This window comes from Capsicum annuum, chromosome 4 (genome assembly GCF_002878395.1).
Source record: "Capsicum annuum cultivar UCD-10X-F1 chromosome 4, UCD10Xv1.1, whole genome shotgun sequence".
Taxonomy (NCBI): Eukaryota; Viridiplantae; Streptophyta; class Magnoliopsida; order Solanales; family Solanaceae; genus Capsicum; species Capsicum annuum.
The window spans coordinates 231214457-231238938 of record NC_061114.1 but is presented as its reverse complement, the minus strand read 5'-3'; the positions used below and the strand labels follow the sequence as shown (position 1 = coordinate 231238938).

The window sequence follows — 24482 nt, the reverse complement described above, 5'->3', positions numbered from 1 at the left end:
AGAACATCGGAAGAGCAACTGAGATCACACTAAACTCTATTCAAACAAGCGACTTGGGCAGCTAGACGTGTGCTAAGGAAGTGCTTGTGCTGAGGAATTCAATAAGAGCTCATGTGTTTGATATGTAAATTAACAAACTGCAATAAAATTATAACGTTTTCCCTCACTATGAACAATCAAGAAGAAATTGTTAACCAGTCTTTCCCAACCCTGATAACACTTGCCAAACCTGCCAGAAACGTCAGAAACATGAGACTGATACAGCTGCCAGTCTACATTATGAGATACCTATGGCCAAATTATGCATATATGACGATACACGTTAGGTGGAAGGAATGGACTGCTGCACAGAAGGAAGGAGAATTAAACTGGCCAAATAAAGAAAAGAAGGAATCCTAAATTACACTATGCCTAGCCAAACAAAGGCAGAGATAAATGAAAAATTAAATGCCTAGCCAGTAGTAGCATAAAGGACCGAATTGAGTTAGTTGTCGAACAACTTCAGCAAAGCTCTCCAATATCTCAAACAAGACGGATTCATGTGGATTGCTTGAAGTATCCATCTTAGAGGACTTGTAGCCGGCTCCAGATTAGAGATAGCTGCAGAACCTTCTTTCAGCCGTCTAGCAAGCAAATGCATCTGGAAAAATAGTTCAGCAGGCCTAATCTCTGCAAGAAACATGATGAAGCCAAAGCATGAGCAGCAATTATTGGATCAAGTTACAATTCTTATTTTGCCATTCTGACATTGATCCACAAATTTGGATCGTATTTGTTGTCTCCGAGCAGCAGCAGCAACAAACCAGCAATAGTAAGAATACAATAATAGCTTTCTGTCTTTTTGCTAGTAAGAGCAACGGTACAAATAGGCAGCCCCAGTCAGTCTCAGTCTTGTCAAAGACGACGAGCACTGAAGAATACCAAGATCTACTAGGAGCTCAAGATATTGAAATATGTGCAATTATATGGGTGGAAGAATTGAAAAAACTGATGAGAAAACCATGTCAATCAAGTTAAGACCATCTTAAATTTGCTATTTTATCTTTTTTAATTCAAATGCCATGATTCATTTTTCTTATACTAATATATTGACCCATAATACTTTGCTAACTAATAATATCGTTTGCCTTTAGTGTGCCCATGAATGGAAGGAAGGGAACATATTTAGAAATCTTTCATAGATATTGGGATGGCGGAGATGAAAACATAAGTAACCATCAAACTAGAGACTGAAGTGGTGAGTAATATATTATTTATCATCTTCTTTAAAGCAGAACCCAGAAACCTCATTTTAACCTTTCCCTTTAAAAGGGTACTTGGTGACAGGATTACCAGAAAACACGCCATCGTGTTTCACTAAACCACTGCATAAGCGACGCGAAGTGTGCAACTTGCTTTACGCCTCACTTTAGAGCTCAAGTTTCCTGTTGTCACCTGATCATTTTGCCACGAGTTGTGGACCATAAGTATCCAAAATTTGGGTATTTGTGAGGATAGGTTACTCTTCTCTTTTCCTTTTCAGTTTCTTTGTGTGGATACTGTTCCATAAAGGCAGAGTGTTGCTCAACTCTCCAAATATTCTGTACCAATATCTCACTTTTCCTCCTTTGCATATCACATTTCAATTAGCTATGTCTAGAAACACAGGGAACTAGAATGGAATTCAAATGGAGATGCATATATTTGAAAACCTTGGCCGAACACTATGCATGAAATTGGAAATTTCAGGTACCTATTATTGGTGGGAGGTGGTAGGTATCCCATGAAATTAGTCGAGGTGCGCGCAAGCTGGCCCGGATACCACGGTTATAAAAAAAAAAAAAAGAAATTTCAACCCCAATAGCATTTGTCCAAACCTTAGTTAAAAAAACTTAGAATATTAAAGGTGACTGGGTAAGCAAGCTCGCACACTGGCAAGAATGGACAGAATATTAAAGGTGACTGGGTAAGCAAGCTCGCACACTGGCAAGAATGGACTAAGAGGGCCAGCAACATGGCAAACTTTCCTAATGAAATACCATAGTGTATAGGTAGTCTGATCTTGAAAGACCCATTACTAGATATTGCATTCAGTATTGACTAAAGCGAAGTTGCAAACCATGGTCCAAACTTAACTGCTCTAAATAAAAACATAAATGAATTACCAAAAGTCAAAAAATCAAACCTGGTCGCCAAGATGACCATTCCTCAATGAGGTTCTTTTCCCACTTCGATTCAGAGCCGAGGCTAGCTTCTGCTTGTGCCAGTAGTAGTGAGACAAAGGGTAGCGGTAGCGAAGAACTGTCTTTTGCTTTCTTCAGACTTCTAATAGCAAGTGATAAAAATTCTGAATCAGACTGCAGCCTGGCAATCTCCATGCAAATAGCACCTGAATAATCAAATTCTCATTACCAACTGAACCAAAATAGCATCAGCCTTTGATAAACATGGAAGGAAAGAGAGGAAGCCAGATAGAAGGAAAGAAAACGCAACCCCCTGGGTAGTTATGCGACTTCTACAGAGAGAAATAGAAGATTTTGATGGGAAAATACGCTTCTGCCCAAAAAATGAGTTAATAGGAAAGTTTAAATGTATTATAGTCAGTTTCAGAATTGTTCAGCAAATGTTACCATGGCTAAGAAAAAGGCAACTCTCGCCACTAGCTAACGAGCAAGCTTGCGCAAGGGACTCTTCTGCACCAATAAATTCCCCGTTCCAAACTGCAGTTAGACCTTGGACCAAATTATATATAGCAATCCACATGTTCCATGAAGTTTTTATTTCTTTGCTACACTCTTGAAAGGCCAAGGCTAACGAACTGGAATCTGAGTGCAGCTTGTATCGACTTTCAAGAAACTTAAGACAAATCCAACCAATATGATAATCAGTTTTGACCTCCAAGCACCTTACATACTCTTCATGAAGCCCAACATAATTATTTTCCACGGCATAGGCACGACACAGTAGCAAGTGTGCAAAGAAAAGGTAGTTATCTGAAAGCTGCATCTGTAGAGCACTTTTTGCATGCATAATACACTCGAAATTATTCCCACATTGCAAACTAACCTCTGCAGCACAAAGCAGAAGCTGGAACTTTTGGTATTGGGAAGAAATGTCTTCCTTTGCATAAAACTCACTTTGAAGAGACACATTAATTAACCTCTCAAGAACAACACACAGGTTATGCGGAAATTTCTCCTCCCGCGCCTGCTGAAAATAGTTCAGTACAAGCAGGTAATACGAATGATGGTCCCAAGGCTCCTGATGGACACACCTATACATATAGCATTTAAATTAGACGTGAAGAACAGTTTTGGCATATATTTCATGGACAAAAATTCACGTCTATTCCTCCCATCGATTAGGAGCATCGGATTCATTTATCAATAAGCAAGCTGCAGAAAGTGTATAATTGAAATAAAATTTCATAAATAAAGTCCTAAGGCATGTGGATAACGAACAGTACTTCTGCAGCATCTTGATTGTTTTGCACGCTAACTTCGAATTTTCTCTACAGATGGACATGGGTAATGTCTTGTTGCCGCTCCTCACAGTACAGCAAGCAACTGCTCCAGCACCAAATATTTCAACACTGGATTTAAAACCTTCCTTTTTCTGATGTTCAGAAGGATCCACTATGAAGCATCGAGCTGAAATGTGAACATCTTTCCATTCTTTGCTGGATACTAATAGATAGCCAAGAAGGGTCCTATTCACCAGAATATTATAGAAGATCAATCAATTTTGATCATCATACGAAGAACACAAATTTACAAATCGAAATAAGTTTCATATAGGGAATAACAATCACAATGCATTTGCTAAACTCAATCAAGTTTCAAGATCAACACGGCAAGTAATTCAAAGGAAATAGCCCATAATTAAATGTACACTTATAGAAACAACAACATACCCAATGTAATCCATCCCACAGGTGGGGTCTAGGCATGGTAGAGTGTGTACGGACCTTACCCCTACAACTTGGAAGGTAGAGAGGTTGCTTCCAATAGACCCTCAGCTCAGCTTAAAAAACACAAGAATGAAAATCAAGACAGAACATATCAACAACAACAACAACAACAACAAACCCAGTGTATTCCCACATAGTGAGGTCTGGGGAGGGTAAGATGTACGCAGTCCATACCTCTACCTCTAAAGAAGTAGAAAGGTCAAGACAGAACATATCAGTTCTGCAAAATGAGAGAAGACTGACCAATGATATTCAGTAAGAGATTATGTGCAGGAATAACAAGACATCCATGTGAAGATTTTCAAAGTCTAAGTAAACTTAGCAAACTCGATTCCCCCCACCCTCGAGTTAAAAGAAAACATGGACATTGATGAGGATGTCACTAATCGTATTGGAGCAGGTTGGATGAAGTGGAGGCTCGTCTCGGGAGTGTTGTGTGATAAGAAGGTGCCCCTTAAGCTTAAAGGCAAATTCTATAGAGTGGCAGTCCGTCCGGCCATGTTGTAGAGTGTTGTGTGATAAGAAGGTGCCCCTTAAGCTTAAAGGCAAATTCTATAGAATGGCAGTCCGTCCGGCCATGTTGTATGGAGCGGAGTGTTGGCCGGTCAAGCACTCCCACATCAAAAAATTGAGGGTGGCGGAAATGAGGATGTTGCGTTGGATGTGTGGGCTTACTAGAAGGGGCAGGGTTAGGAATGAGATTATTCAAGAGAAGATGAGAGCGGCTTCGGTGGAGGACAAGATGCGGGAAGGAAAGCTGAGATGGTTTGGGCATGTGATGAGGAGGGACGAGGGTGCCCCAGTTCATAGGTGTGAGAGGCTAGCGTTGGATGGCTTCAGGAGGAGTAGAGGTAGGCCGAAGAAATACTGGAGGGAGGTGATCAGACATGACATGGAGCAGCTGCAGCTTACTGAGGACATGACCCTAGATAGGAAGGTGTGGAGGCCGCGGATAAGGGTAGAAGGCTAGCAGGCTAGTACTATTAGGACTGTGTGCATAGGTGCCAATGGTTTGTAAGTGTTTGTTACTTCTACGCGGCAGTCCCATTCATAATTTCTCAGTTCCTATTTTCTTATTGCGTGTTGCCCTATATCTCGTATTGCGTACTTCTTTGATTTATGTTTTATTATTCCTTACGCCTTATCTCTGTTATTTCTGTGTTTGTTATTTCTATTTCTGTTATGTCATCCACCCCCATATCTAATATTCAATATCTTGAGCCGGGGTCTATCGGAAACAACCTCTATACTTCTTCGGAGGTAGCGGTATGGACTGCGTACATCTTACCCTCCCCAGACCCCACTTTGTGCGAATACACTGGGCCTGTTGTTGTTGTTGTAATGTAGAAGATTGAATTCTTTGCAGGAGTTCAAATAGGAACTGACATTCGAACTGACAGACTGGGACCAATAATCATGACTTCCGTAATTTATCTTTTTATAATAATAGTGTTCATACAGTGCGCATCTCGACTAATCAACAGTACATCTACTATCTCCCATGGTTCTCCACCAAGGCTTTAGACGACGGGACAATTTTACCTGGCGTTTTTTGCCTCTTGCTGAGATTTGAACCTAGGTCTTCCATAGTCCATTTCAACCTCATCGACCACTAAGCCACAGCATTAAGTGCAGAGTCATAACTTCCATTACGTGTATGCAGATAGAAAAGTAGTCTTTAGACTATTCCCATACCAATATTAATACTAGAAGTTTTTCCCCAGGCCATTCCCAAACTTACCTTGAACATTTCAAAAGCATAAGTCTTTCTTCTCTTCTTTTGAGAAAAACATGTCTGTCATTAAATTGGAATGTTCAAGGTAGGTTTGGGCAACCAGTTCATGGATATTATTACATGTCATGTCCAAAATTATGAAATCTAGCATAAAAAATGCCCTGATTGAAAATCTTTGGACTTCTGCAAAGTGTGATATCCCAAAGGAATGTGATTTTTTGCAGTTCTATTCATTTGCGTTCAACATATCTTCAGATTACAAATTTCCAGTCACTTATAAACACTGACATGTCCCAACCATAGTTTTTATTGGCTGACCAACCATGTCAAACAGTACCATGGTTCAAAGACTCAGCTGAGTCAGAGAGGGACAACTGATGCTGTATAATATAGTGAGAGAATGTAAAGCTAGATCAGCCAGCAATAGAGAAATCAGAGGCGTGCAATGAGATGAATGTCCGATTCTGACTCATCCCATTTTGCAACTGAAATGTTAAAAGTTTTGCTTTTATGTCAAATGGACAAAGAATGGAATAAAGTCAACTCCTCACACGAAGCTACAATGTCTCCTCATGAGAAAACAACGTAGGAGATGAAGTACACAGATAGAAAGAAACAGGAAAGGGACACACAGAGGGCAGAAGAATGACAGAGAAAGGTAGCAATTGCCACTGGTAGCCTATTTGGAAAGGCTCGTTTTAACCTATACCTAGTTTTTCTAAAATATTTAACTGGTAGCCAGTGTAAGAAAATTTAGAAAAAACTGTTGCTCCTCTGTTTCTCGTCTTATTCTTTCTCCCCCATTAATGTGTAATAATGTCACAGTTTCATGACATTGAGAAATTATATTCTTCTCTCTGGTTTCGTCCTAATCATATAACTCCATACTCCAATGATTTGCTCTAGTTTGGGATAAGCAAAGACTAACCTAAAATTCGCAATTACCGCTTTCGAGAAGCTCTCACAATGCTGGAACCACACTACTTATCTTTCACACTTGCATTTTGTAGTTAGCACCCACAACTTATCAACTACATGGATTCCAAACACAATTTCAAATTAACAAGTCTTAAAAATGCTTGAAGGTCAATCATATATGGTTGAACTTCATGAAAAAATCGATGAACTTCAATCGTATATGGCCGACATCATCCAAAAATGGCGGAAGTTCAATCATAAATGGCGTAAGTTCAGGCATCCAGTTTTCCCTTGCCAATAATCCTACAATTTCAGCCAAAATTTCAGACACCAATTCAGGCAAAATGTCAGAAATTTATTGCCAAACTTCAAACACAAATTTTTGTAACTTCAGTCGCAAATGCTTGGAGTTGGTCCCTAAGCAGCTAAACTTGCGGTATTTTATACATTATGGCTATGGCTTAAATGGGGAACCTAAATTCGGCTATCCGTGCACTTCAATAACAACAACAACAAACCCAGTATATTCCCACAAAAGTGGGGTCTGGGGAGGGTAAAATGTATGCAGTCCATACCGCTACCTCCAAAGAAATAGAGAGACTATTTCCGATAGACCCTCGGCTCAAGATAGAGAATAGTAAACACAGTATTTTGAAAAGCGAGAGGCCAAAAAAAGCAACGAGGGCTCGCTTCACAAAAGCGAGAAGCGTGAAGCGAAGTGCATGCTTTTTTCCATCAAAGCGCTATTTAGTTCAAAATTTAAAAATATTAAACATGCATAAATAAATAACCAAGAGCTCAATAAATAACATAATCATTCAATACTCAAATTAAAAAGAGAATAGATAGTCATAACAAGCATTCAAGCAAACTACTAAAATACTAAAAATCAGTCTTGCGTCTTAATCAACCAACACAAATAGAGAGGAAGAAAAAAACAAAGAAAAAAATAAAATTGAAAGTCAGATTACATACAGGAAAAAAAAAAGTAAAACAGAACTGAAAAACAAGGAAGAAGAAGATGAAAAAGAGTAATAGAGGAGAAGAAAAAAAACTAGAAAACCCTAATAGGAGAAGAAGAAGAAGAGAAATAGAGAAGAAGAAGAAGAGGAGGAGGAGAAATAGAGAAGAAGTTGTATACCTTCAGCAGTTGTTCCAGAAAAGTCGCGGTAGCAGCAATGCAGTCGTATAGTCACTTAAGGGTCTTAACCAAAATAAATTAAATAAAGCAATAAAACCCTAAAAAAAACTTAAATATCCACTTAAGCAAGCTTTTCTGCGCTTTTTTTGCTTCAGCGCTCCTTGCTTCTGGACATAAAGTGAGAGCTTTTTTCTCGCCTCAACGCTTCAAGTGTAAAAAGCGACCCACTGTCGCTTCGCTTTGCTTCACGCTTCAGCGCTTTTCACAACACTGAGTAAACAGGAGCATAATGAAACATGAAGCATGATGGATGGCTTAACATAAAAGGAATAAGACATAATAAAATAGAAATCAGAGCAATACGAAAATAAGGCTATCCGTACACTTCGCCCAGAGAAAAAAAAACTGATCTGGAGTTGTATAAACAGAGTTTTTTTTGATAAGGTAAGTAATTTTATTAACAATTGGGGGATCCCCCCCTCCCCCCCATATACAAGCCATATACAAGAGATACTAATACAGAGAACCTACATCAAAACATCGTTCTCAAAAAAAGAAACCCAATCTTCTATAGAAGTCGGGGTCTCATGGGAACACCAAAAGCAAACTAGAAACACAAGACTATTTTGCCGCTTTGCAAAATCCTGTTCAACCCCTTCAAAAGCTCTCCTACTTCTCCCACTCCAAATAACCCACAACAGTGCTAACAGTGCAGCCTTCCAAGCCCTAGGACTCCTTCCCCTCCTGTATCCCCAACTATGCAATGCCTCCTTCACTGTTCTTGGCATCACCTATTGCAACCCAAACCAATTAAGAATCACTCTCCAAAGACGGATTAAGAATCACTCTCCAAAGCCGGTTAGCCACATGACAATGCAACAAGAGGTGATTCACATCTTCACCCAAGCTCTTGCACACATAACACCAGCTAGCATGGATGATCTTTTTTCTCAAGTTTTCTGCTGTCAAAATCACACCCCTTGCTGCCAACCACACGAAGAAACGCACCTTCCTTAGAACCCTGGGGACCCAAATAGCACAATGGGGGAACATGCATTCATCTCTCCTTAGCAACGTCTCATAAAGTGATTTCACAGTGAATAAACATGTTTTAATGCCACCTTTAGTACTTAAGGATCTTAAAGTTGACTTTGTTCTTTGATATACAAAGCAATCAAATTATTATAGGACCAGAGGGGCCTCTAAAAGATTAATTAGATATTGGAAACTTGTTGGCAAACTCAACTATCTTACAACCAACGGCTAACATCTTATTTGATATTAATGTGATTAGCCAGTTTTTCAGATCACATTGTGGGAGAAAATGGAATGCACTAATTCAGATTCCAAGATATGTGAAAGGCTTTCCAGGACAAGGTTCATTACATTAAGACAAGGGATATGCACATTATTGGGTATTCTGAGGCAGACTAGGCAAGATCTCCCTCTGATAGACAATCCACTTCAGGTTACTATATTTTACTTGGATGCAACCTAATAACCTAGAAAAGTAAAAAAGCAAGATGTGGTGGCTAGGCCAAGCGCAGAGGCGGAATATTGGGATGTCGTATTAGCTAATTATGAGTTTATATGGGTAAGACAACTTCATCAAGACGTAAAGACTATGAAATTGATTCGTGATAATCAAGTCACACCATATTTCTTCAAATCCAGTGTTCCATGAAACAACTGAAACATATTGTCACTTCATTCGACAAAAGATTGAATTTGGATGTATCTTGTTATGAGTTTTGTCAACTAGCAGATGTTCTCACAAAATCACTCCGACGATCCATAATTGACCATGTTCATTGCAAGTATGAGCATACGATGTTTATGCTCTAGCTTGAGGGGTATTAAATATGGTAAAATTATATATGATTTAAATGTAGAATGATTCCCATATCCCATAATACAGAGATTTTGCAGGAATATAATTGTTGTCTTTCGTTTTCTTTCCTTATGTGTAATACTTCCAAAGGTTATTTAAACCCTGAGTGCTTAGGGAATAATCAAGCAACCTATTCCCAAATTTTCTTCTTCTTTGCTTATCTCACAATGAGCAACACTTGAGACAGTGAAAAGAAGAAAATAATGTAAAGACTGGCTTATACGATACTTTGGAGGAAAATGAACAAAAGAGCATTCGAAGTGTTGGAAAATGATCTTGCACATATTATGTAACGCCCCAAATTTTTTCTTGTGTATGCTTCAAAAATAAATAAAAAACAGATCAAGCTTGCAACCTTCAAGCCCTAAATGGTCTTTTCTATTTTAGAAACCATTCCTCCCACATTAAAAAAAAAACTCCTTAAACATAAAAAAAAACCCACACTTTAAAATAAAAAAACCTATCCCATTCTCTCAAGCTTGCAACCTTCAAGTTGTAAGAGAAATCAAGTTAGGGCTCCAAAATCCAAAGGATTCTTCTCCATCGTTCATCTTTAAGGTACACAAAAGCAATACCTTTCGTGGGAAACCTATTCATCCCCACAAGTTAGTCATAATCCCCTTTTAAGTCATGATTTCAAGTTAGGGTTTTGAAGATTTAAGTATTCGAAGTGTCGTTCTTGAATTCTGTCATAATTTTCTTCTATATTAAGTGTCGTGAATTATTTCTCAAATTAAAGTGGTTCTTAAACGTACAGTTTATTTCTTATTTTCATATCTAAAGGTTAGTTTCACTTAAATTTTCTAACTTAGGAGTTTGTATCGAAAAATTTGCATTCATGTTTCAAATGGTTTAACTATAGTTTTGTTATTAAGTATATTCAAAGGTAGACAATTTATGAAAATTCCTATATAATAACATATCATTACAAAAAAAAGTGAAGAGAAATTATCGTATCTTGAAAAGAGAAAGGTAAGTTATTATGATTTAGAGCCAAGGCTCGCAGAGAAAGATAATTTTCTTGATACAGTTATGTAGAGATTAATTATGATTTTTAGAAAGTAGTTTAAGACCTACAATATGAGGAGCTATTATGTTTTGGGAGGATTATTAGCACCAAGTTGGGTATGAGTCCGAGGTCACATGCCCCAAAACTACGTTGCCACATGTAGGTTTGCCTTCGGGCTAAGAGATGGATCCATAATTTACGTTTTGGTTTATACCCCGCCAAGGTGTAGGACGGCTTTTTTCAATGTGGGCAAGACATTGGATTCCATGTTGCTCACATGGTTTATGTCTATTAAGAGAAACTCCCCAAATTTAGAAAGACACGATATTTGTTCAAGCTACTCATTATTTATAATGATTGTATAAAGGAGTTTTCTTTGACATTTCAACTTAATTGTTTTCGGGCTTATTTCATGAGGTTCACTATTTAAGTTTCTATATGCCCTTTTTTTTTAATTTATTCACCACACTACTTTAGTCCCGGAAAATTAGCAAGGGAAGAATCAATAAGTCTTTTGTTTCACATCTCCTTCGTTATGTCATATGTTATGTTTTAAATTTAAAGGTTATGTCAGTTTCAGTTTTCTTTTCGCTTTTGTGTACCAATATATTCAAAGTATTGACACTCTTTTTGCGCTATATCGTTTTATGATGTAGATTCCGACAAACAGATTCAGGACCATGGTCAAACATTTCATTAGACCATCCTGTATCAGCTTGTGGTGAGTCCACTCTACATCCAGAGGACTTGATGATGATTTTTTTGAATTTTTCAGCTTATTAGATAGTTTCAGTTGTTAGTTTCAATAAAGGTAGCTCCGAGCCATGTCCCAGCAACTCTTTCAATTCATGAGCTATAGAGGCTTCATTAAACATTAAACAATTAGATGTTTTGTTGTCTTTCAAAGTTCATATGCAGTATTTCAAGTTAAATTTATTTTCTTATATCTAGAGATTTAACAAATAACTGTATTTCCAGCCTCCGTATAATTTCAAAGTTGAGTTTATGAACAATTTGACAGGCCAATGGTTCTCTTGGGATCACTCGTGGTTTCAGGTGCCATGTCACATCCAGGGTGTAGGCTCGGGGCGAGACATATTAGGACACCTCTTTTGACTTTAATTAGTGGGTGTTTGGATGGGCTTATATTTAGGTCAAAATAGCTTTTAAGCTATTTTTTACTTTTTCAAGTGTTTGGCAAGTTTCAAAATTAATTAAAAAAAGGCAAAGTTTGCTTTTTATAATCCAAAAACTAAAAGTTCCAATTCTCAACTTACTTTTTCTTTGGTTTATAAGCCATTGTATTTTGACCAATTAAAGACATTTTTGTCCCTCAAAATTCTCCCTTATTCCAAAATTACCCTTGTGTAGCCCCAAAAACAATGGTCTCTTCTCTACAACAAAAATACGTACTGAGATTTGATAGGTATGATTTTTGCATCCTTATTTTTTATTTAAAAGAAAAAGTTATAAAAATACCTTTTTTTGCATATAAATTATAATTATAATAATAATAATAATAATGGATAAATTCTTCAATATTCATTCGTGTCAAGAGCGTGACGGGTGGTGTGAGTTAAGTATGTTATCAATATATGGAGTTATGTAGATCACGATAATAATAACAATCAATATATTTATAGAGTAACAATTTCTATTACGACGATAATAAAGGTGAAGAAAGTGCAGTGTATCAACACACTCTCAAATTTCAACGTCCGTCAACTATAAAACAACAAGTTCTCCATAACTCCATCAAATTCCATACCTTTATTACTATATATCCTTTTTCTAAGTTACGTTATATGTTAAGCTAAACGTCTATCAAAATCAATCACTTTACCTACTCATTAGACTAATATGGACCTTATACACGCTTATTCAAATTATAATATCCAATTGGAAACTTATGCGTTACGATTTAAGCATAAATAAAATTAATAAATATCAAATCCAATTCCAATTAGCTCTAGTTATATTAGTACTTCTTTTGTATGAAACTTCTGATTTATGAAATATGAATTTTTTATATATTATTCTCCTTCTTTAATATATTCTTTTAGAGGTGGTGGAGGCAAACTCTTGAGTCTTAAGGGTTCAGGGTGAGCAGAAGCAAGACAGAGTATGTGGAATGCAAGTTTAATGACGTGAGGCGGGAGAATGAGGTAGTAATGAAGCTGGAAGCACAGGAGGTATGTAAGAGGGATAAGTTCAAGTATCTCGGGTCCGTGATCCAGAGTAACGGTGAGATTGACGAGGATGTCTCGCACCGTATTGGGGCGGGATGGATGAAGTGGAAACTCGCGTCGGGGGTGCTGTGTGATATGAAGGTGCCGCCCAAGCTTAAAAGGCAAATTCTACAGGGTGGTAGTCCGTCGGGGGTGCTGTGTGATATGATGTTGCGCTGGATGTGTGGACTGACTAGAGGGGATAGAGTTCGGAATGAGACTATCCGGGAGAAGGTTGGTGTGACTTCAGTGGAGTGCAAGATGCGAGAAGCACGATTGAGATGGTTCGGACACGTGAAGAGGAGGGGCATGGATGCCCCGGTCCGTAGGTGTAAGAGGCTAGTGTTGGATGGTTTTAGGCGGGGTAGGGGTAGGCCGAAGAAGTACTGGGGTGAGGTGATTAGGCGGGACATGGAACAGTTACAGCTCACCGAGGACATGACCCTAGATAGGAAGGTCTGGAGGGCGCGAATTACGGCAGAGGATTAGGGCCAGTTTGGGTCGCTAGTGTAGGTAATTACTTGGTGGGGGTTTTATTCCTGTTATGATTCCGTGTTCCGTGTTCCATGTTTTATTACGAATCTGTGTGCTTTCCTCTGCTTTCCTCTGTTTTATATTACGTATGGGTGCCGTATTTATGATATGTAATCTGCTTCTGTGCTTTACTATGTGTTTGTGTGGTATCTCGTGCCTTGAGCCGGGGGTCTATTGGAAACAGCCTTTCTACTTCATCAGAGGTAGAGGTATGGACTGCGTACATCTTACCCCCCCAGACCCCACTAGGTGGGAATACACTGGGTTTGTTGTTGTTGTTGTTGAATTTTTTATATATTATTCTCCTTCTTTAATATATTCTTTTAAATTTGGACAATTATTATTGTACAACATATGAATTTCTCTAATTAAAAAATAACTCACCAACCAAAATATATGGAGAATAATCATTGAAGATATACAACTTCATGAATGATTAGTGAATGATCCATCTATATTTTACGACACAACATTCGTATTCGCCAATGTTTTAATAGTGATAGTCATTACTCAATCAACGAGTAATATATTTCTAATTAAGGAGTCCTTCTATCAAACAAATAATATCATTTGTGACCAATTATGTATCTATTAATGTAATTATAATGATTAGTAACATATATATATATATATATATATATATATATATATATATATATATATATATATATATTAATTTTAATTTGAATCATTTTAGAAGTAAAAATTAATAATAATCAACTCTATATATTATTAATAGCTTTGAGGGTATTTCAGACATTTTGACCAAAAAAAGTGCTTAAAAGCACTTATTTACCAAACACATCAATAACTTTTTTTCAGTTTCAGCACTTTTATCCAAACACGTAACTGCTTATTTTTAAAATAAGTTCAGCACTTTCGAAAGCACTTTTAAAGAACTTTTTAAAAGCCACCTTTTTTCCGTCTATCCAAACGGGCCCTTAGTTTTCTGTGCACATATAAGATCCCTAAACAGACCCTAATTGTTTAGATGATTGCGTCTTTGAACCATATTTTTGTGTAAGTTATCTATTTCTTGATGTACTACTTGTCATGGGGTCCTCTTATCCACTAACTTAAACAAAATATTACCTTAATTATTCCACTGCCTTCTCTTTCCAAGTTCATTTGAGCCTTCTATAGTAAAACATTTGTACTGCCAGAAACTTGTTGACAGGAACGCCGCTCGATGATGGGTCTCAAGTAGCTAGAACCAGACATGGAGGAATACTATAGTCATTCTGCATCCATGTCTCAGCAAGGAGATTAATTGAGCTCCTTAAAATTGGCAGGCGAAACCACTTCAACTCAGGCCAGTTTCGTCAAACAAAAACTTGATTCCAACTTGATCATAAGCCACAACAAACTAATTCCTTCTGGACTAACTCAAACCACGGCAATACGATTCATTTATTTAACAAACAAAAAAGGAAACAAATGCTTTCCGAAATAAAAACAGAATCTCATGTATTCTTCCAACTTCAATCTGTAACAGCCACCAAAATTGCATCCAAATTAGCCAACTCTTCAATCTCAAGCAAATCATAATACGTGAGATTGGTTAAAATTGAGGCTTAGTTGTTGCTGTTCCAATCTCAAGTAAACCATGATTAAAATGAATGAAACCCATGAATATAAGTGTTCTGAACAATTACAATTCACTAGTTCATGCCAAAGTGGACAACATGGAAATGTACCTTATCAAATGACTGTTTGGAGAAATATGAAGAGCTCTTCTTAGATAATTGACCCCCTTCTTAACTTCGAGGTAGTCCTGGGATCCATGTTTGACCTAAAAGCCCCCATAAGGAAGTATGGATTTACACTTAGGGGCCCAAGATCAAGTAAAAAGAGGCAACTGAAAGAGAAAACTTACTAGTAAGCCCAGTGTGGCCAGGAAATCCAGTGCAGCAATCTCTTTGCTAGAAGAAAGAGACTCATGAACACTTGAAACAACTGAGTCAAGCTGATGACTTTCATCTAATGCATGCATAGCAGATGCTACAAGCCTAACTTTTGAACTCTGGAAGGCTCTTTTTGGTAGTTGCAAAATGTTTCTAATAGCTAATTCCTGCCCTGAAATATGATATACTAATCTACAGATGAAACTGAGGGAGGCAGCAGCCAATGGATGCTCTGTTGGTAAAGCAGATGAGGCCAGTCTCTTTGCCATCGAAAGAGCAAGGTCATATTTGCCCAGTTTCCAATAAGAAAGTGTATAAAGCTGCAAACCTTCTACATCCAGAAGACCTAGCAAAAATGGAAATTACAAGTTCAAAATAACCAAGCATCGCCATAGCGCATTTTAGATTATGAGAGCAAAAGCATGCAAGTAGGTCAAGAAATCAAATAAATTCTTAAGCAAGATGCTACTCTCACGAATTCAGCAACTAGCTAAAGTGAACAGTAAGATATGCCCAATGGCTAACACTATTGTCCAACTAGAAGTTCAAACTCGCATAAATTCTCAATTCATAATATATTTTTTTGTACTTGTTCACAGACAAGCAGCAGGGCCTAATTGCTCACCATGATATTTTTCATAGCAGTAGTTTCTAACTAGGAACAACAAAAATGTGATTATGATAAAAAATCATACCTTTGCTTTCCAAATATTTACATTCTTCAATAGCATCATCAGCATTTCCTGCCTGTATGGATACAAAGCATCTCAGAACTTGCATAAGATAAGGTTGATCAAAGCACCCATTGACAAAGGCAACAAAAGTGAGTAGCATTGCAAATTGGATCCGAAGCAAAAGAACTTGAACCTGAGAAGATGTGGTAAAAGTGTATTACCTTACAAAGTGACCTGGTCAAATTAATAGATATATCTGCAAGATATGATTTTGGAAGTTTTCCTGCAAAAACTCTGGCAGCAACGCGTGCCAGCCTATATGACGCAACAGCACTATCATAATCACTCCGTGCTTCACAAACTAACCCTTTCAGATTGTGAGATTCCGGATACTGAGGTGCACGCTGCAAAGCCTGCTGGATGGCTCCAAATGCCTGGTATAACAATTATAATAACTTACGCTCGATGTTATCTGAAGGATTCCCTTGCCAGTATCTCAGAGACTAAACATAGACAAGAAACATTCACATACATAATGGATTGTAAACCAAGTGCCTAAGTACCTCTGGTGATTGCAGATAACCAGAATGCAGAGCAAGCTTAACTAAACCTGTTTGGAATTCTGCAAGCTATTCATAGACAGGCACTGTCAGAACCTCTAAATAGGACAAAAAACAACTGACAAGAAACCATGCATTAATTTTCTGATAAAACAATAATTGTATTTGTTGGGAGAATCACATGTATATAAGAGTGTATCTGAAACCTGTTATACAAACTTTAGATGCGGAAGCAGATGACAAACTCCCAGACAACGTGAAAGTCGAAATATTTTCTGAAAACAACACTTAAAGAGAGCAAAAGAGTTACTGGAAAGATCTGAACCGCCCGCAGACAGCACTCATAAGCCTCATCTGGTTTCATATTCCTGTTTAAGAAGCGTAAGCTTTATACTTCACAAGAAATATGGGCAAATGCATCATTCCTTATGCTTTTCTATATAACATAAATGAATTTACCGTGCAGAAGCATCAGCCGACATGCCTGCCCATGGCAATGAAAGTGAAGGATCAATACTTCTTGCACGATCAAATGCTAGCTGAGACAATTGACTTTCCCCCTCCAGCCTATAAAGCTATAGAACCCAACTTTTAGTCGGATCTAATGGTCTCACATGCATCAATCAATTTACATAACAAACCCAACCTTAATATACAGTATGATCATGACTCGCAATGCTTAAAAGTTCAGCACATTGGATAAGGAGAGCCCAACCCCCAGCCCCCGCCCAAAAATAAAGAGTGGAGCAGGTGACAAAAGGGACGTGATTCTATCAGTCATCTATACAAATAGGAACTTGTGGATGCTTAAAAAGTTTAAAGGTGCTCTCAACTGTAAAAACTCATTTTCTACTCCTTCATATGCTCTCTTGTTGGCTGTCCCTCCAAAGTTCCTACATAAGGGCCAATGGACCAACATCTCATGCTCTGCATCCCCTTCACCTTCTTCCAAAAGACAGCTATGCAACACATAAGGAACTATACTCAAATCCCATTGCACCCAAGTCTGAGCCAAACACCTCTTCCTCTACACAGACAACAAACAACAATATACCCAGTGTAATTCCACAAGTGGGTCTAAGGAGGGTACGACGTACACAGACCTTATCCTTACCTTTGTCGGGTAGAGATGCCTTCGACAGACCTTTGGCTCAATAGAAGTGTGAGCAAAGCAGGATTGAAAAGGAAATAGCGGCAACAAAATAGCAAGATATTCAAAGAAAATAAAGCAGCAGTTAGTAGTGAAAATTAAAGAAAAAGATAATACCTGATTACTATAGTCTACTTAGAAACTTTTACAATACTTGGCCTTTTGGAGAAAGAGTAGCGGAGATGGGGTTGTTGAAATGAATGTATGGGAATACTTGAAGAGATATGATGAGGAACGAGGAATTTCGGGACAAGGTGTGAGTGACGTCTGTGGTGTACAAGATGAGTAAAGCAAGACTGAGGTGGTTCGAGCACTGAAGAGGAGCTGCTCTGATGCACCAGTGAAAAGGTGTGAGAGGTTGATAGAAACTAGGGTGCAGAAGAGGTAGAGAAGGAAATATTACTGGTTAAAGAAAGTGCAAGGATCTTAAACACTATATTAACCAATAACCAAGTCCGTATGGAGTGGACAAATCTCCAAATATAAAGACAATGATAATATTTTTCTTCTATCCTTAGAACTCTACCAGATTCTCCTATTTAAACTAAGACATGAGCAGTTACCGCTGTAGATAACTATTACAAATAATTACTGACAACTACTAATAGATAACTACTAATAGATAACTGCTTTTATCCTATCTGAAACTAAGTAACTAAGTTACATTATCTTCACATGCTAAAGTTGTAGTCTTATCATAGGTTGACTATGATGGGTATGAGGAGAGGTAGACTTAGGTCAAAAAAGTATCGAGGAGAGGTAATTAGACAGGATATGGCACACTTGCAGCTTACTCACGTGAGACATGACCCTAGACATTAAGGTATGAAAGTGGGAGATCGGGGTAGAAGGTTAGTAGGTTGTCAAGCATTATCGGGTTTTTCTCCCCAATAGTTCTATAATTACCTTCCTTTTATTTATTTTGTGATTCTATATTACCACTTCTTGTTTATTATGCTTCGGTTATCGTATTTTTTCTTGTTGTTACTGTTTCTTCTCTATTACCTGTAATATGGTATTTTTCACTACTGCATTTCCTTTCCGTAGCTGCTTAGAACTATTTTACTTGAGCTGAGGGGCTTTAAGAAACAACCTCTCTGCCTTCACAAGGTAGGGGTAAGGTCTGCGTACACACCACCCACCCAGACCCCACTTGTAGGATTACACTGACATGTTGTCGTTGTTTTTCTTGGCCTTCTGGAGAAAATTAAGGCAGCAATGTTGTGATCACTTCTATAGTTCCTGCAACTGGATAGGTCGGCTAAATTTCCTAATTACAACAATTAGGGCTAATATGAAGAACTTTTATGGTACATTGATGGTTTAACAATACAAGCACAACTTAAGAAATCAGAAGCAAATCATCCAACCCTGGATTGACAAAAGAAAATGTGCTTAATTGCACACTCAATCTAATGTTTCTAACGATTCATGCAGAAAATGAATGAGTTTTCCATGTATTTGACTCGTGCGATTAATATCTTATCATGAACCAATTTAAATAGGAAGCCAACAAACTCAAAAAGTTGTTCTTCAGGACCTGATGAAGAAGTGTTGTCCAGAATTTATGGATTCTAGCATACATATTCAATAAATGGAACAGTAATTACGTGATCCATGATACAAAGTGCTCTACTAAAGATTTAGTTTCTCCAGTTATCCATTTCTGACAGTTTCGAGAATAAATAATATCAGATAAATCTTGGAAACTAAGGCAGCAAGTTACCTTTCCAAGATGTGCCCATGCAACTGCAAGAGATACATCCAACTGCAGTGCCCGTATGAAAGCATGTTGTTTCAATGCAGAATGATCAGATAAACACCCTAAAGCTACCCAAAACTCGCTATTGCAACCTTCAAGTAATAAGCCTCCAAGGCACATCTTTTCAGACACAAACCTGATAAATGAGCTAGTGTAATAAATGATTATGCTGGTACAAATGCAAGAATACATTAAACAATAGAATAAAACACATACCAAGAGTTCATGTCAGCTTTACTGTTCTCCCTTAATGAGAAAAGTAGCTCAGATGCAATGGCAACATCAGTATACACATTAGCTTGCCAAGGGGACAAATGCAAAGCCCGTTGGTAGGAGCAACAAGCAGATCTGACTGCTACACAGCACATTCTCTTCCATGACAGGATCAAACTAGTGAATGAATTTTCGTCAGCTCCTAGGCCCATTCCTTCATCCATCCATGGAAAACATTTTGCGTATGTGACCTAACCAAGGAAAGAAACAGCACCATAGTCAGCCAGTCAACACTAAAACGTCAATCTCATAAAGTAATGGTATGGGGGAAGACTTGACAAGCTCCATACAGAACTGTAGGAAGGCACGAGATGTTGGAAAATGGAATTGCTCAAAAATAACTGGCATAATGCAAAGAAAAAACATAATTCAATAGATGCAGCTACCTGAATATCTCCAAGCAGCTTCCAAGCACAAGATATATTGCCAACAATCGAAGTACTTGCTAGCGCAACTTTCGAGGCTTCCTGAAATTAAGCAAAACACTTGAGAAAAATCTCAACCCAAAGAAGAAGAGGTGAAGGAGTAGAATAATCATGTCCTGCACCATAATACTACAGAAGCAAGTGAAACTTCAAAATTACTGGATTGCTAACCTCTAAGAGTGAAGCTCCCAATTTGAAGGCGCCAGAATCAATAGATTCCTTTGCCAAACTAAGGAGTGCAGAGGCAAGCCCATGATGTGCAGACAAATTCATCGGTGAGATTTGTAAAGCTTGCCGAAACTGCTCTATTCCCTTCATTCAGGATCGAAGAGTAAAGAAAAAATTGTTAAAAGAATCTGAATATCTTTAATAGTTATGATCGTGCTTTAGTATCAGGAGATATTTTATGCAACTCAGTGTAAATCATTTACTTAGCAAATGATACTAGTGCAAATAAGGCTCATGTAAGTATTCACCCATATGAGCTCATAGCCTTACTCTAACAGAAGTTCTTTTCTTCTTTTTTAACTAATGGGAGAAGCTTTTTTTTAATAAGTAAAGGAACTTCGTGTCTATCCTTACATAACTTTCTTTGGCAGAATAATACCCAGAGACACGAAGAGAAGCATGGACCAGAAGCAAGGAGAAATTTTACCTTTCGAAACGAACCAAGCATCAAATAGACATTTCCACTTTCCACCAGCGCAAATACTCTTGATTCCTCCAATTCAATAGCTCTTCCATAGGACTATCATAATGAGAAGAAAAGATTGAACAATGTGTATCAGACATTTTCTTTTTGATAAGGTTTTTTATTAAAGTACCAACATGGTACAGAAAGGAGCAGCAATACAAAGTATGGAGCAGGCAGCCAATTACATTCTCTTTCCTAACAGATCTAAGAAATCCATATACTGATTCAAAATCATTAGTAAGATACTTCTACACCAGAAGTACAAATTTTATAAGCATCTACTTTTAGTTCTAGAATCCAAATTCTTTGCCCTTCAAAAGAAGCCTTGTTCCTCTCCAGCCAAATTGTCCAAAAGATGCACAATGGAACAGTCCTCCATATCTGCTTTATCTCTTTAGGAAACACCTGCTGCTGCCAACATTTTCCATTAACCCCTTTACACTGTGAGGCATCACCCAAGTACTACCTCTGATACATAAAAATAAGCCCCAACATTGTCTGGCAAATCTGCAGGAAGAAATAGGCGCTCAACTGACTCCTGATCTTCTTGACATAGATAGCATCTGTTGCATAGGACAGAACCTTTGTTCTGCAAATTCTTCTGGGGAAAACATGCCCCCAAGTAGCTACCACTCAAAGGAAGCTACCTTAACAGGATCTGAATGTAAAACTTGTCTGGTGAACTGGTTGTAACGCTTCCAAAAGCTTACTAATGCTCTTCCATACTCTCCCTTTAATATTTCTCCACGCTTACACTTTACCATGGGTAGCATTTATCAACTCCTTCCATACTTCATTCCTCCAATGTTATACCTCCAAAGCCATTTGAAAAGTAGACTTTTATTATGTAATTTCAGATTTCTATGACCCATTCCACCCCCTTATTATCCTGGTGTAGCAGGCATCATAGGGATGTACTATCATTGCGACAAGATGCACTTAACTATTCAAACACCTTACTCCAAAAACAACAAACCCAGTGCAATCCCACAAGTAGGATCTGGAAAGGGCAGCATGTATGCAGACCTTGCCTATCCTTGTGGGGTAGAGAGGTTGTTTCTGATAGACCCTCGGTTCAAAAGAAATGTAGTGAAAACAAGATTTAAAGGAAAATAACGGCAAAAAAATAGCAAGATGCACGGAGCAAATGAAGCAACATTCAAACATCTTACTCTGTTCAACTATTGTTAAGACATATATATCTACGTATCTATAACCAAAACTTTGAAACATTAAAACTACAAAGGAAGTGCAGAAGTAACAGAATTAGAGATGTACCTTAACCTTCAAGGCATGCCATCCGCCATTAAGTGGCTCAGTCTCCCTTCATATGTTTCAACAACAACGACAACAACAACATACCTAGTGTATTCCCACAAAATGGGGTCTGGGGAGGGTAAAGTGTACGCAGTCCATACCACTACCTCAAATGAAATAGAGAGGTGGTTTCCTGTAGACCCCCGGCTCTGGATAAACACCAGTATAACAAATAGAAAACATAAGAACACACAACAGAATAATACAAGAAACAAGACACCCACAGATTAATATTATAAACTATCTATCTGGAAGCACTAGCAACACCAAAACACCACAAACAAGAAACAACAAAACACAAGCATAACACTATGACTACAGACACAACTACACACAAAGCAATCCTCTCTATTAGTAAGGACACACTCCTATCCACTAACCCCCTACACTAATCTGTATCCTCCACACTTTCCTATCAAGGGTTATGTAAACTGCAACTGCTTCATATCATGCCTAATCACCTCCCTCCAATATTTCTTCGGCCTTCCTCTACCTGCATGAAACCATCCATAGCCAACCTCTCACACCTCCGTATTGGGGCATCCGTGAATCTCCTCATCACATGCCCAAACCATCTCAACCTCACTTCCCACATCTTGTCTTCCACCGAAATCACTCACATCTTCTCTCGAATAACCTCATTTCTAGCCCTATCTCTCCCAATAAGTCCACACATCCATCACAACATCCTTATCTCCACCACCTTCAACTTTTGGTTGTGGGAATTCTTAACCGGCCAACGCTTCGTTCCATACAACACAGTCGGTTGGACCGCCACTCCATAGAACTTACCTTTAAGCTTAGGAGGCATTTACTTATCACACAAGACTCCCGAAGCGAGCCTCCATTAAAGCCACCCTGCACCAATACGGTGCGTGACATCCTTGTCAATCTCCCTACATATGTTTCAACGGGATTTTTTTCATAGATTACCTAATCTCCCCCTATCATGGATTTTGACTTGTTTAACTGTCCCTTACGAACTACAATATAGGTAATTACCTTAACAGCAGCGGTAAACATGCCCATTTGCTGGTAGGAAAGACCCAGGGCCTGGAAAAGTACAAGATGGAAGAAGAGAGTGAGGACAAAGTAAACTAGAGAGAGTTAGAGCAATTAATAAGAAGAAAGGAGAAACAAAATAGGAAAGTAATCAACCTCCCACAAATCAGCACATGTGGGATAACCCCTAATGGCCTGCTGAAGGCACTGCGCTGCTTCGGACCACTTATTTTGGTTGACCTGCAAGGCAAGGTTACCAATGTGTTTCAGGGGAACCACCCCAAAAAGAAGGCAATGTAGAAGATTAGGGAGGGAGAGGGGCGGGAGCAACAACCAGAAGGTAACCCAATCTGGAAAAAGCCCAAAAGGCCCTGGGGGAATTGTCGGAAGCTTCACGGCATACAGCTATCTGCAAGGTCTCTTTTCCAGTAGAGTCGAGTAAATCACAAATAGCTTCGCCAGCAATAGAATCATGGGGATTAAGGGAGAGGGCTCGCTGATAACACTTGATAGCCCTTTGAGAGTCGAGAGATACTCGAGCATAGTAATGTCCCAAATAAGTGAAAGCAGCAGCATTTTGTGGGTTGAGCTTGGCTGCTGTGAGAAAATGTTGTGCGGCTTTTTCTCGCAATTCTCCTCCTCCTCCTCCTCCTGCTGATGCTGCCTTGTCCCATAACAACATCCCGAGATCAAAGTGAAGACAAGGATCCCCCGGCTCGGAGATAACTGCTTCTTCTAACCCTCTTATAGCAGCAGCAGTATCGTCTTCTTCACCCTGACAGTTACAAAAACTTAATGATGAACAAAAGAAATACGAGTACAGTACTCGTAAACGTAAACGATTCTATATAGAGAAAAAGGATTAAAAGGAAGAACCAACCATTGAAAAAAAAAAGACTCGTTAACAGCCGATGTATCTATGCCTCTCTCTCGCTCTCTTTCTTATACAATCAATCCAGCTCCAGACGATTAAATCTCTTCTTCTCCCCTCTCTTTCCTTCCTTTTCCCCTGGCTCTTTTTTCAATTCAAAAGCCCTGCCTGTAAGATTTAATATGTTTGAAAAATGACAAAAATGATCCCCAATAGCTTGGAATATAGCTTTAAAGTACCTAATTTCTTAAGCTGTTTTGGTCCTCCAAATTTATGAGACATGAATTTGCAAGTGTTAATTTTGCAATTTCTGTTATTTTTGCCTTTGCAATTTGGACCACTTTTGAATTGCATTTTTCTATAATTTGATGGGACATTCCTAATATCTCCAATTAAATTTTCTTCTTATTTAAGACACAAAATTACCCTCAAATTGTTATTGGGA

At 38.3% G+C, this 24482-nt stretch overlaps 1 protein-coding gene across 3 annotated transcripts; it reads right to left on the bottom strand.

The window, feature by feature from the left end:
• Positions 1–97: 97 nt before the first annotated feature.
• LOC107866739 (tetratricopeptide repeat protein SKI3) lies at positions 98–24389 on the bottom strand. 3 transcript variants are annotated; one of them, XM_016712694.2, is made up of 21 exons: positions 24277–24382; positions 24047–24205; positions 23501–23941; positions 23323–23406; positions 23167–23217; positions 20809–20901; positions 20325–20465; positions 20115–20195; positions 19672–19919; positions 19420–19591; positions 17003–17118; positions 16854–16911; positions 16547–16612; positions 16205–16417; positions 16005–16056; positions 15282–15655; positions 15103–15197; positions 3446–3688; positions 2610–3253; positions 2165–2368; positions 98–669 (listed from the first exon to the last, which is right to left on the bottom strand). In XM_016712694.2, exons 2-21 carry the CDS (start codon positions 24047–24049, stop codon positions 485–487), a joined length of 3564 nt encoding a protein of 1187 aa, XP_016568180.1. In that variant the 5' UTR covers positions 24050–24205; positions 24277–24382; the 3' UTR covers positions 98–484. The 3 variants fall into 3 exon arrangements, with proteins under 3 accessions (XP_016568180.1, XP_016568179.1, XP_047267373.1); XM_016712693.2 differs by having other exon boundaries at positions 24047–24389; XM_047411417.1 differs by lacking the exons at positions 23167–23217; positions 23323–23406; positions 23501–23941; positions 24047–24205; positions 24277–24382 and adding an exon at positions 22126–22265.
• Between the last annotated feature and the right edge of the window lie 93 nt (positions 24390–24482).

What these genes read in the sequence shown, in the direction of transcription:
- LOC107866739 (XM_016712693.2), bottom strand. An exon ending in TGGCCACACTGGGCTTACTA is followed by an intron (nt 15,198 to 15,281) that starts GTAAGTTTTCTC and finishes GGGGGCTTTTAG; the next exon opens with GTCAAACATGGATCCCAGGA. An exon ending in ATGGTCATCTTGGCGACCAG is followed by an intron (nt 670 to 2,164) that starts GTTTGATTTTTT and finishes TGTTTCTTGCAG; the next exon opens with AGATTAGGCCTGCTGAACTA.